The following is a 14,508-nucleotide window of genomic DNA, read 5'->3' on the forward strand; positions in this document are numbered from 1 at the left end:
TGAAATAGAAAATAGAGCTCAATAATGTTTGTAGTGACAAAGGAACATTCAAATTTAATTTACTTTTGAAGAGAACTAACTTGAAGTACAGAACAAATGGCAGAAAACCCAACAACATTCCGGAATTGTAATTGGAAAGGAAAAATATCCATAAAAACACCAAATTTTTCACATAGTTGATCTATACAGGTTTTCATAGCAGTTTCTTTAATATTTATTTTCTTTTAAATATATATCCATAAATTAACTGATGTTTTCTTTTCCTGTAAACTCCTGTAAAGTGCTCATTCAGTTAATGATAATAAAATTACATTGTAGCAAGACAAATTAATTCAAACGTAACCAGCAAGTAAACCAAACAATAGCTTTGTTTTCATTTGCAGAAGGAAAAGAAACACATTAATTTCTTCACAGCCCATGGTGTAATAATACAATAAATTGCATTTTTCTTTAAGAAATATATTATTTAGGATACTAAAAAAATAAGTTTAATAAAGCCTGTGCTTAAAACAGCTGAAATACTGTATGAAAAAAATGCACATTTGATAGCATTTTAACCCTGTTCGTCATCAACTGGATAACATGAGTATGTAATGCTATTGAAGTTCTCTTAGACAGGGCTAATTTTCCTAAGCTATCAAAGCTTCTCAGAGTTAGATGAAGTTTTCTGAGTACATACCATTGGTTGCCATGGCAGCTGTTGACAGGCTAGCAGAGTCACACACAACTAACCTTTTCACTGACTGGGCTAATACTGCCCTTTGAGGTACTATCTAAAGGATGTATTCCGATTGTAACCATAGAATAATCCTTGGCCATTATTTTAGCCTCTTTTTTTAAACTCTTCATTTGTGCTAGCTGGAGTTGGCTGGAGTTATATGCTAAAGCAGGTATGGTGTTCACTAAAATCAGCTGTAAAGGCTTCTTCTCCTCCTTGTATCGACACTGAATATAACGTGAGAAAGCAGAACGGTAGGTTTTATTGAACAGTGTGTATACTAATGGGTTGACAGCCGAAGAAAGGTAGCCAATCCAGACAAATACATTAAGCAGTCCTCCAATGACTTCTTCATTGCAGGATTTCTTGCAAATGACTGCCATCACATTGGTGATGAAAAACGGGCACCACATCACAACAAACAGAAAGAAGACGATACCAAGAACCTTGGAAGCTTTTTGTTCATTACTGATTGACTGCATAGTCCTCCTTCCTGAATTCCCCAGCTCTCTGTTCAAAGAGCGTTGAAAGAGTTTCTCCGATGACAGAGAACTTTGAGGGAGAAAACTAAATGAAGCAAACTTGGTCTTTGTGCCAAGGTCATTAATGCATAAGGTAGCTTCTTTCTGAAGTGATTTTATAGTTAAAAAATAGGTGACCACCATGATGGTTAAAGGAATGAAGAACGCCACAAAAGAGCCTATTAAGACAAAGCTCTCATCAGCCAGCAGGCAGCTACCTTTCTTGAACACTTTGGAATCATCTTGTAGTCCAAACACAGGTACTGGCATTGAGATACCTGAAGATTGGTTAGAAAAAAGAAAGAGAATTTCATGCACATTAATGATAAATAAATACCAAAAAATACGCATCATTTGACGAAACATGAAATGTGGTTTACAGTTACTGGGCATAACCTACAACTGATACAAAGTGATTAGATTAAAAGACATTCCAAAACTAATTCCAAGTACATAGAAACCACTCCCCAGTGCCTCCAACTCGTGTGCAATAGTCTGCTGATTCCATTCCTGTCTCACCCTTTGAGCTAGGACTACAGGGGAACCACAGGGAAAGAATGCTGTTTGTACGTTTTGTCTTGGAGCATCAGCATGTAGTTTTTGGGAAAGAAGCTTCTGTTTGGAGTGTTACTATTGTCACAGCCCTAGTAGAGCTCCCCCGAGCTGGACACTCACCAGATTGCTGGGTTTGGGTCCCACCACACAGTGTACTCTTAAGCTTCCCATGGTCTAAGCAGGCTGCAGCACTGTCTCTTTCTCTGGCCTCCCTGACACAATTTGTAGGCACAGGCTCTCTGTCTGGTACCCTTTTGTGGAAGTAGGGCCTCACAGCCCAGCTGGCTTAGGCCACCAGGGCCTGTGCTGATCCGCTAATCTCCCCAGTAGTTTAAGTACATGCTTTCCCAGAATGCCAGGCTTGTGGGCACTCTGAGTTTACAGTTCACCTCTTCAGGGGCATGGGACAGTGTGGACACAAACAGACCCACAGGCTTTGTAAGGGTTCCAAAAAACAATCAACTTTTTTACTTTAGCTAGCATGAGAAATATACAGATCTAGACAAGCAATAAAATGCCTATATACTGTTCCCTGCCTAGTTTCCTCACCACTCTAGAGCATACTTTGGGCTTAGGCCAAGTCCTCTAAGGAGTCCAGGATACCCCTCCAGCATGTGGCTTCTCTGACACTTGCTCACTCATTCACTCTCTCCCCTCGCTGCAGTCAGGTTTCTTCTTCTGTGGCTGGTTTTGCAGTTAAAAGGACCCCTCTGCTACAAAAGCATACCCCTCTGTTCCTCTCTCCAGCCCCCCCGCTTCTTTTGTCTCTGAGAGTCCCTCTGGATTCCTTCCAAGTCTCTCAGGCTGTGTCTACACAGGGCTAAAAGTCCTGTGGCTGGCCTGGGTCAGCTGACTTGGACTCACAGGGGTTTGAGGTGCAGGGCTAAAAATTGTGTAGGTATCTGGGCGTGGCCTGGAGCTTGAATTTTGGGACCCTCACCGGGTCCCAGAGCTCAGTCTGGATCCTGAACCCCAGCGTCTTCACAGCACTTTTTCAGCCATAAGCCTGAGCCCCTAGACATACCCTCAGGTTCTGTGATAAAGACCCAATGCTAACAACTGATCTCTTAGTTCTTTTGTTTGAGGATTTTCCACTCTCCAAATTCCAGTGCCCTGCAGAAAAATTGGAGAAAACTGGCTTAATCTAGGCAGGAGTTACTCTCTGGGTAAGATCTATTTAGGTCCTGATAGACCATAACAATTGGCCTATTCGTGAATAGACAAGTCAGCACCACTCCCCTGGCTCCTTAGCACAAGTAGTGCTAGGCAGTACACAGTAAAAGACAGTCAGAAAACATAAAGGTGCAGGCAGTTCATAAAATCAAACTGGAATTCATAGGTTGTACATAGACAGATTCCCCAAATTGTCACAACTATCCTAGAAAGGGGTTGCAGTTATCCTTGCAGAGGCCTGGTTGAGAGGGGTGGGAGAGAGAACAGGACCCTAAGGGGATTTTTGCTGTGCTTGCTGTGACTGGGTGGAGGTGATCTTTGGCCAGGTAGGGCCACATCCTCTCTTCCTGGCTGACAGATCCAGTTTGGTTGTCTTTGTACAACACAACCCCCTTTACAAAACCTGTCCTTGGTGCAGGACTGAATATTGTTTCTCCTATAGAGCTGTGGTCTAATGGGCTTGATGGAGGTGAAACGGTCCAAGGTGAATGGAGTTTACCACTTGGCCCTGCAATTTATTACATGAGTGTAACTCAACATATATTTCAAGGAAAGACGGCTAACGTTTGCACTGCTGTCCTTTCTCCTCAGGGGTTCTGCTGGGAGAGAGCAACTTTAAGTTGCTCGTAGTGCTCCAAAGGAGCCCCATTGACCCAGGGGCCTGGGGGATGCACGAATCCCAGGCTGCCTTATTGCTGGTGAACCAGTGGAGCCCAGTGCTCAGTGTTACCCATATAGTTAACCCCTTGTCTGATTACTACTGTCATCCCTGCCAAGGTTGACTTGACTTGAACTTGAACTGTATCAAAAACAGCAGGCATTTCAATAAAAAGACCGTGGGAGGTTACCCTCAAGCCTCCTACAAAAGATTTATCCTCCCCCCTGCACATCACTCAGTATTTTTAGCCTAGTTAGAAGCTCTTAGCCAGAGCGCTTTAAATCTCCAACTGAAAAAGGCCCAGCTGCAGCCTTAACTCTCCACAGCAGCCCCAGAAAGAAGGGAGGAGGCAATGTGGATTACAACTGAGAAAAGCATTTAAGAGAGCAGCAGGAGGTGGAGGGCAATTTTGAAAATAATGACAAGAGGGCCCAGGTTTCAGAGGCGTGATCACTACTATCCTTGTTGATGTAAAAACTTTTATGACACAATTTCACACATGCAAACTTACCCTACTGGGCAAGAAAACCTGTTTTTCTGAAGGAGTCTAGGGATTGTCTACACTACTCGCCGAATCGGCGGGCGGCGATCGATCCAGCGGGGGTCGATTTATCACGTCTATAAATCGACTGCTGAGCGCTCTCCCGTTGACTCTGGTACTCCACCAGAACGAGAAGCGCAAGTGGAGTTGACAGCGGAGTGTCAGCTGTCGACTTACCATAGTTAAGACACTGCGGTAAGTAGATCTAAGTACATCGACTTCAGCTATGCTATTCACATAGCTGAAGTTGCGTATCTTAGATTGACCCTGCGCGGTAGTGTAGACAAGCCCTAAGAGGGTGAAGCACCCAATTGCTATTGGGTTTCAATTTGATAGCAGGCTTGTGGTGTTGCCCTAACTATTTCTGTTGTATTGTTGTAGAAACCTAATAACTCAAATGTAACCTACACTGAGTTATTGTAAGAAGCGACAACCTCATGGAGAATTTTACAGGGACCAATATGACTAGAACCCCATGCAACCCAACTGAAGTTACAGGGTATGTAACTCAGAACATATTTCTGGCCCACAGCCTAGTCAATTCTACATGAATAGGCATCTACCAGAAATATATTTGTATGTGATGTTTGAGTAATTAGAGGCCCAACTGTGTGAGGTGCTGAGTACCTATTGTGAGATGCTGAGCTTTCGCAATTCCAAATGACTTCATTGGCAAATTGAATGAGAGTTGAGGGCACTCAACAGCTCACTATTAGGCTTTAGGCACGTACAAAAATACACCAATCAGAGCAATACCATAAGTTCCCCCATCCAGTTCTGCCTTGTATAGATAACAGCAGTTCTCTTTTTCTCATTTGATTCAAGGAACTACTGTGAGCTGTGTAGATAAAATACAAAACGGTATCAACAGAATAGAGTCCTTGCATTGCTGCAGAGCATAATGATTCAAAAGAGCAGGAGTGCTATTAAGATGGTTAATAGTCCTAGAAAGTTGAAAATTCTCAGCATAACTGCAGGCTTTTTCAAGTACAAAGCCAGAGACAAACCTGTGAAAAGGTAAAACATCATGAACAAATAATCCAGTCATTCTAGGCTACCTTAAATGGGCATCATAAAATGTCAAAGATTCATTCATGAGAACTGGGATAAAGGCATTGGCAGATTTCCAGTGTCACAGTTTACTGCTTCAGTGGTTGGTAAGGAGCTTTATTATCCATCTGTTTTGTTTGCTCTTGGCGATTTCTGGAGAATTTACGTCTTCTTAAATTCAGATTTCTTACTTTCAAATAACCTCATCACTGTGACTGAGCAGACACTATCTTCAGTTTTTAACTGCAGTTTTCCCATTCCATTGCAGTTCCCTTACCAAATGTAATAAATAAGGTCCACAATATAGATTTGGCATTGCCAGATGTAGCTGTTATATCTGTATTGTGCAAAATTGATCTTCAATTTAAATGATGCTCCAGCCATGTGGCTAATGACTGTGCTATGTTCTATTGTATGGGAGACCCCAAGTTTGATTCCCAGTCCTGTTCTTTCTTTTCCTGCATTGGCAGAGGCTGGAAATGCTGCCAGATATTAAGAGGCAGGAAATCTTACATTGCTCAACAGCAAGCTTTCTGGTTAATTAAAGTGTGCAAATGACAGAATCTAATTAGGCAAAGGGAGTAAATTCAAAAGCAACAAATTTAAAATGATTAATAAAAGGAAATGCTTTTTTAACACAATACATAATTAACCTGTGAAACTCACAGCTAAGGCTATTATTTTAGTAGGTGTTTTAAACCCGATCACATGTTTATACGATTGAGAATGTCATCCACATTTACACTAGCCAGGATACAACTATAAAGGACATTCATGCTTCAGGAGTGCATAAAGGAACAGCTCTGGTCTAAATTTTAATCATTCGTTTATTGATTGATTTATAAAATATGCATGTGTTTATAGAAGTTAACAATCATAAATTAAAAATAGAATTGACAAAAGTTAACTCAAAAATAATTCCCTCTCTCGCCAATCTACTCTGCAGGATGCATACTATGGAAAAGCCTGAGCAAATAGATAAGCAATGCAGCATTTCCTAAAGGACAATAAATTGAAGCTTTTTGGAAACAACGGGGAAGCAAATTCCAGTCTTTAGGCTCCCCCTCTGAGAATGTCTTGCTCCTTGCCCTCTGGGGGACTTTTAGCAAGGGTATTCCAGGCAGGGCTGCCCAGAGGGGGGGGGGGCAAGTGGGGCAATTTGCCCCAGGCCCCACAGGGGCCCCCAAGAGAGTTTTTCGGGGCCCCTGGAGCGGGGTCCTTCACTCACTCCGGGGCCCCCGGAAAACTGTCGCGGGGCCCGGGCCCCCTGAGCTTCTTCCACTCCAGATCTTCGGCGGCAGTTCGGCGGTGGGGGGTCCTTCTGCTCCGGGACCCGCCGCCGAAGTGCCCTGAAGACCCGCGGCGGGAGGTCCTTCCGTCCCGGGACCCGCCGCCGATGTACCAGGTCTTCAGCAGCAATTCAGCGGCGGGGACCCCCTGCCGCCAAAGACCCCAGGCCCCCTGAATCCTCTGGTTGGCCCTGATTCCAGTGCATGTTTGGACAGGTGGTCTCTAAGGATGCATCTTACTCACTGAAACTAACGGCAATACTCCCATTGACTTAAGTGGTGGAAAGGGAGGAGGAATACCTCAATGGTTTGAGCATTGGCCTGCTAAACCTAGGGTTGTGACTTCAATCCTTGAGGGGGCCATTTAGGGATCTGGGGCAAAAATCTGTCAGGGACAGTACTTGGTCCTGCTGTGAAGGCAGGGGACTGGACTCAATGACTTTTCAAGGTCCTTCCAGCTCTATGAGATATTAAAAAAAAAAAAAAAAAAGTCAAGCTCTAAGGAAGCCAAACTACATACCGGTAGGACTTTGTAAAACTGGACTTTACACAGAGCTTTATAGGATTCTGCCCTCAGAGCAAATGGGCAACCAGTGCAGTATACAAAGCACAGGTGTGTTATGCTCCATAAGAAGAACACCATTAAGTAAGGGCCTGATCCAAAGCCAGTGGAAAGACTCCTATTGATGAATTTTGAATCAGGCCTTAACTGGGTGACCACATTCCATATAAGCCATGGGTTTTCCAAGGATAACTCCCTGGAGTATACATTACAGTAATCCAGACTTAGCACTGACCAAACACTTCACACAGGATCTGTATTTGATAACAAAGACTCAACTTTTATCATGGATTACAGGAACTCACTGAGTTTATCCTGTAGAATGCAGACCAATTCGTTTATTTCTGCTTGATGATCCGGACATGAAGTGTCTCACTCCTTACAATATTCTTGCTCCCATAGCCTTGCTCTTGGTGACTGTAGATTTATGTTAAGAAGGCATAGGGAATGTCTGGAATCTTCACATCTCAAGATCAGAGAAATCAGTTTCAAAGCTCAATATATAATCACTGATGCAGAAGCTCACTCAACTACCAGCTGATGAAGAGCAGGGAGGGCAATATTTTGAAAACGGAGTATGTATTATAAATAAGAGACTCTAAATATTATACTTCCTGTGGCTTAAGGGGATTTATTTATTATTTAAACACAAATAAAAAGTGATTGTCCAAAACTCTAGGTGCTTTTAACCAACCATAGAACATAATGCATACAAAAGCAGTAAGGGATAATCCTCAACCTCATGGCACAACTAGACCAACAAAAAGGCTATCTCAATATATCAAAGCTCAACTACTCCAAATCAAAACAATACTAACCGTCATGCATTTCTCCCCAAAAGCCTGAAAAAATTGATAAAGGGCATGGTTTACTGGTATTCTCTGGTTGCTTTGCAGACACACAGCAATCATAAACTGAGTTTAACTGGACGAGTAAACTTGAGTTTACAGCGGCTTTGCAAAACCAGCATAGCACAAAACAGCTGGAGTGTACTAGTAAATCTGAGCTGGAATTTGCCACATGTTCTGAAGATCAACAGATTTGAGCTATAAAGGGGTGGAGAATGGAGTGGATTCTAAAGTCAAGGTCCCCTCAACACCCTGCCATCAGTTCCCTCTCATTTAAATCTGGGAGCTCCAACTCAAGGTCCATCACGGCAGCAGTGTTAATTTAAATTGTTTTTTATACTGTGTGAGTACTGTTACGTATGTTTAAGAACTGTCTGAAGTACTATAAACACATTTTTTAATTTTGTTAAATTTTATCTGTAACAAAATTCTGCCCCTTTGCTCACCCCTAAATTAAAAAAAAAATTATCACCTGCCTAAATCTTGGCCATCACCATATTTCAGACATATTCAAGCAATGGGCCAAATTTTGGCCAGCGTTGGGGACCCTGCAGAGTTGCACTGCCTGGAGCGAGCTCAGGGAGGGATTGTTACTCAGGGAAGTGCAATCTGTCCTTCAAGCAGCTCAGTGTGCCCAGGTACTGCCCACTTTTTGGACTGGTGTAATTTGCACCCTGCAAAACACTTGGCCTTCTCTGCCAGCTGGTGCCTCTTTTGGAGTGATGTGTACCCACAGGATGCCCTCAGGAAGTATCCTCTGTCCTCCTTTGAGTGCAGTGTCTGCAACTGTGATTGGGCCTTGCATTGGGAGCACATGGGTTGGGAAAGCTGCTTGTGCACTTTCCTTTACACACCCACACAAGGGCCACTCACAGTCTGGCTCTGGCTCTCTACTGGACACGTGCAAGTTACACAACACAAGTGATACCATTATGTGAGCATTTTTTTTATATGTTTATCTGACTTTTGTATGAATCCAAATGTATTCTCTGAAATCCTGCCCAGCTCTAGTAGTGACAAACCTCTCTCTTTAATGTTATAATTTCATCTCTGCCCAAATGCTGCCAGCCTTATATTAACTCTAGTTCCAGCAATGCATTTCTCTTTCTTAGAACAAAAGCATCCAGGCTAGCCTGAGACAGCAGGGCTGTGCTTCCACTCTGCTCCTCCGTCACACTGCACCAAATCCCATTCTGCACCCACTAATTACAGCTTAATGCTGGTAATCAGAGAGGGGCAGTTTGGCATCCCTTTGCTCTTGGTTGGCAATATCTTGGGATCACAGATTCTAATCCTATCCAGGCCACTTCATCCCTCCCTTGTAAAGGATGAGTTCTATGAAGTTCATGTTTGGTCTTTAGACCATGAAAACTGAGGTGAAGATTTTCAAAGCTGCCTAGGGGATTCCCATGGGAAGTGGGTGTCCAAAATCTCTAGGTGGTTTGAAAATCTCCACCAAAGGTTCTGTCTGCTCTGTGTGAACCTTAAACATCTCATGGCTCTTTTAGTAAGTGTAGTGTAAATTTCCTCTCACTCACTCTTGGACAGTGCATAATATGCCAGCTAGCTGCCACCCCGTACCCTAGGAAGTGGCTGCATTTCAATGTGTGTGTGTTTATTATTATTTCTTCCACAAATCCACAGAAAATGTCATCTTACAGATGGATTTCATATAGAGCTAGTAGGACACAATGCCTGATACTATTTCCTTTTAATATTTCAATATTCCCTACAGTAGGGTTACCATACGTCCGGTTTTTCCCGGACATGTCCGGCTTTTCGGCAATCAAACCCCCGTCCGGGGGGAATTGCCAAAAAGCCGAACATGTCCGGGAAAATGCCGGCCGGGCACTTCCCCTCCCGCGGCGGCTCTGCTCCTCCCCTGACTCTTCGTCTCTGTTTAAGAGCCGAGCGCTACGGGCTTTGGGCAGCCCCCATGCCTCCGGACCCTGCGCCGCTGGAACCCGAGAGGGGAAGTGCCCGGCCGGGGTTGCAGGGTCTGGAGGCATAGGAGCTGCCCGAAGCCCAAGCGCTACCGGCTTCTCGGTTTGCCGGGAAGCCTCCAGACCCTGCGCCCCCGGCTGGGTGCTTCCCCTGCCGGGCTCCAGCTGCGCTGGGGAAGCGCCGGCCGGGGGTGCAGGGTCTGGGGGCTGCCCGGCAAACCGTGAAGCCGGTAGCGCTCGGGCAGCCCTTTTCGCGTGGCTGGGAGTGGGAGGGAGGAGGGGGCGGGAATGGGGCGAGGTTGGGGCGGGGAAGGGGCGGAGTTGGGGCGGGGCTGGGTGTGTGAAATGGGCGGGGCCAGGGCCCCATGGAGGGTCCTCTTTTTTTATTTGTCAAGTATGGTAACCCTACCCTACAGAGACACAGGACAGTATTCCCTGACATCTTCCCCTAAGGCGCCATCTACACAGGAAAGTGTACAATAAATAAAACGTTGCTCCTAAATTTTTCATATTACTCCTGTGAAGGTAGAATGAATTATATTGTAAAAATAGAATGGATTAAAGAAATGCTGTATGTACCTTTAAGCAGAAATAAGGAATGCTGAAATACAGGTGTCAGGAAAAGGAACATTGAGACATCAACAATGAGTCTGCTTAAGCTAATGGTGAAACATCAGCCGGAGATCTGTAAAAGTTAGTAAGAAAATTGAATAGGTATGTCTAGCCTCCGGTAAACTTGTCAGTTCTGCTTTCTTTGTTCTCTTGTTAAGTTCGCGCCCTTTTTATCTGTATAAAATAAGGTAGTGTGGGTCTTGGAGGGTGCTCACATTATCTGGATGTTATTAGCAGAGTGCTGTGCTAATAAAACAGAGTGGTCTGACAAACTGTGAATTCTGAGTCCAACTTTGACAATTTGGAGGTCCCACTGAGATGGCAACCGTCTTCACTGGGGCTGAGTGATTCCTGACCGTTTTTGTAGGACGACAGTGGCAGCCGGCACCTGGGCATTTGGCCCGAGCGGTCCTCCTCCTGAACGGAAGGGCGCACGACCACAGTGAAGTCTACGCCATCAAACCTGTTGGTTCCCACTCTGTTCTGGTAGGGATCCCGGGATCTGACATCAGGAATCTGGTCAGGTAATTATTTCTGTGTTTTGTCCGGACTGAGGACTGTCCTGTCTCTGTGTCTATCCGTCCTCCTGTGGAGTGTTTGAGTCTGCGTGCCATCTCCGTCCGGGGATCGGCTGACCAAGGGGTTCCTGTCCCCGCAGTCTGAGTGAGTGAAATCTGCACACCGGACCTTGGGTAAAACCCTTGGTGTGAAAGCAAGGGCGACTGAGGCAGTAGCCTGTGGGCTCCTTTTGTGTGTTGCACCGGGCATCGTTCTGATGAACCCAAATTTCCTTCTTGTGTGATTGGTATGTGTAAAGTCCTCCTGTATTGGTAACCAGATGTCTATGTCGGGACAGTTCCCTAAAGGAACGCCGGCTCATTTTATGTATTTTAGGAAGGGTCCGGACTCCTGTAAATTTCTGGAAAAATGGTCTAGCCTAACTCAGGGGAATCCCAAAACTCAGTGGCCACTGTTAAAATCTTGGAACAAAGACCGAGTGGACGTCTTAAAAAACAAACTTGGCCAACCTAAAACTAAATTGGCTAAAGGAGAGGTTAATTGTTTCATGCAGTGGAGGGAAGAGGCAAATCGTAGGTGGACAAAATCAAAACTCGCCTCTCAAATATTCAAATATTAAGTTAAAAGCTTTATTAAAAGCCTCCTCTCTCACCACCAGACCGAGCGCTCCCCTTTACCCCGTTCTCCGAAAAAACAACAACCCCGGATCGATCCCAACCCCCTTCATACTCCCATCTCATTGTAAAAAGGATAAAAAGCCCCTTGTTCTGTTTGCCTTCATTGTCTGCCTCAGAAACTGATTCTTTAGTGTTCCACTACCAATTCAGCAAGGAGGGTGGGCTCCTCAACTAGCCCCCACCCTTCCTGGTCCCTTTCCTTAAACATTTCTTTCAAAATTGTGAAATGACCATAATATCACTCACAAAACCAGTTCATTGGAAAAAGCAGGATCGGGGCCCAGACAAGCAGGCAAGCAACAGATAAATAAACTGAAAAACAGGTTGGAAGCCCTAAGGGCATAGTGTCAGGAGTAAGTGCAGGCATGAACCCCTGGAACAATACTTAAAATGGTGAAATCTGAGTTGACAAAGGATAATTTTGGGAGATAAACAAGTGATTTAAGGAAAGAGAGTGAAAAGTTAACTCTACAGAGGTTGGAGAGAATTAAGCAGTTAAACTTTGTGAAAATGTTAAAAAGGACCATGTTAAAGAGAAAAAGAATTCTTGGTTTCTTTGCAGCCATTTTAAAGGAAAAATGGGCCCTTTTCCAGAGGAATGTCTGTAAGTAATCCAGGTAAAGAAACTATCTAATTAAAATCATTTGACTATGAACAATTTAGTCAAATTTGCTAAAAGAAAATGGAGGGGGGGTTTCTATTGGAACTTAACTGCCCCAAATGTACAAAGGTAATGTAATCTATGTACAGCTATATAAAAACAAAGCAGTGTAAAAGGGATATTAAGGAAAAGAAAATGTGTATGTATCTGTCTGTCTGTGGAAATATGTGAGGTTTGTAGAACTCCTGTTTTGTAGGTTTAAGATAAATTGGTTTTTGTTTTGTTTATAATGTCACTAAAAATCCATTTGACTCTTTAATTCAAAGTTGCAAAACTGACAGACCTTTTTGCCAGACACAGGTAATCAGTGTTGGTTGGCTTTGAGATTTAGTATTTAACCCTTAAGGGGAAACTTGATTCTTTACAAAATTTAAATTGTTTTTAAATAAAGACCAAGTCATGGCTGCAGCAGAGCAGTCAAAATCAGGAGAATAGGAAGAGATTCTGAATTCTTTTTGTTTGTTTTTTTTGTAACAAAATTGCAGATGAGAGCTGTAGAAAAACAAAACAAAACAAAACAAAACAAAACAAAAAACCGACAGTGCCCCTCTGAAGCAACAGCAGGGGTGAGGTGCACAAAACAAAAAGAAGCAATGTTAGAAACACTGAGCCTTAAAATGGCTCTGTGTAATCAGACTGTCACTTTCATAAGGGTATATAAAACTCTGTAAGAACAAAAGAAACAGTTACACCTTATGTAAAAATTAATATGGCTAATGTTTTAAAAGTTAAAGTATAGAAGGAATGTGGAGACGTGTGCAGTGTATATTATAGAGGGGGGTAAAAGAAATGCAAACGAAACATGCTACTTAATTAAAATCCTATTAGGGCTCCAAAGGAGCCACAATAGATTGTGTTTTCTTTTTCAGATCTCTGTGTGTTTTGGAAGCAAGAGTTAAAAGTAATCAAAACTCTGGTAAAAGTTAATTGTGTTCCTTTTAAGACAGAGTCTCTGAGCTCTGCTGATGGCTTTGAATCCAAAAGCCAAGCCTGTGTTGATGCAAATTACCCAACTGATAAAGGAAGGAGAGAACTGCCAGCACAAAGAAACTGCAAATAAAGGACATACCTCGTGAGCAAACAAATTGTCTAAATAAAAGGCATGGTATAACAAGATACCTTTAATTGAAATAAATTTAAGGTTAATAGTACCCCTGTAACAATGTATAGTGTGTATGATTTTTGGAAAAATCCTTTATGGTAATGATGCTTTTCAGCTATTACCTGTGAACAAACTTAAAGCTTAACACAGCAGGAAAGACATTGTAAACTTGGTCTGCTGTAGAAGAAAAACTGAGGTACACCACCTCATGGATTTAATGACTGAACAGTGGGTATGCTTATCCATGCCTGTTGCTCCACAGCCCTGTAGTAAAGACATCTCACTAGGATCCTGTATGTGGGATAAAATGAATAATGAGACCAAAGTACTGTATAATGGGCTATGTGTCTGTGATAATTCTTGGGAAAAAGTGTTTTAAAAGAATGGAAGTGTTAGCAACCTTCCAATAGACAAATGTAAATGTAATGTAAGTACTGTGTTTAAAAAAGGTAAAAAGGTAACATAGTTCCTAAAACAAACAAAAAGGCAATGTGGGAAACTGAACCATTCATATTATACATGCAAATGGCAACATGTTAAGAATTGCCACTGCAGAAAGACATAACAGCTTACCATTGGTATAACATATTTTCTGAATGGTCTCCCACAACTACTGGCATACTAATGTTACTAACCCTAATTGTTTTTGGTTTTAAATTGTATGTGTTTAATTGGAATGTTTGAAATGTGCTGTTGAATAAAACAAATGTATGCAAAGGTAGAGCCACAGGCCCAAATCACCTCCCATATTTTCTATTACGCGAACTAAATAAGAAGTGACACTGGCGATTAATAATCTTAGTGTCAAAAGGGGGATATATAGGAGCAGGATTTTATAATGTACTATGAGAAAAGGGGGATCTGTAGGGGCTGGATTTTATAATGTACTATGAGAATTAATGTATGATTTGATTTCATCCTCTCAGCCACCCTTTTTGAATAGCAGAAAGGAATGACAGACCAGAACAATCCTTATGACTGATTATGGTCCCCTTTTATTTTAGGATAAGTTATAATGTCTACTATGGTTTCCTATATATATTACAAAGTAGGCACTCTAGTTATATATACACATTTCT

General features: G+C 42.8%; 1 protein-coding gene across 1 annotated transcript in view; it reads right to left on the minus strand.

The window, feature by feature from the left end:
• Positions 1 to 686: 686 nt before the first annotated feature.
• Positions 687 to 14,508, minus strand: part of HTR2A (5-hydroxytryptamine receptor 2A) — a 44,253-nt gene continuing 30,431 nt past the window's right edge. Inside the window, exon 3 of the mRNA XM_034759459.1 lies at positions 687 to 1,517. Within this exon, the coding sequence (XP_034615350.1) occupies positions 718 to 1,517 (800 nt within the window). The 3' untranslated portion in view covers positions 687 to 717. The remainder of the gene's footprint in view (positions 1,518 to 14,508) is intronic.

This window comes from Trachemys scripta, chromosome 1, assembly GCF_013100865.1.
Source record: "Trachemys scripta elegans isolate TJP31775 chromosome 1, CAS_Tse_1.0, whole genome shotgun sequence".
Lineage (NCBI taxonomy): Eukaryota > Metazoa > Chordata > Testudines > Emydidae > Trachemys > Trachemys scripta.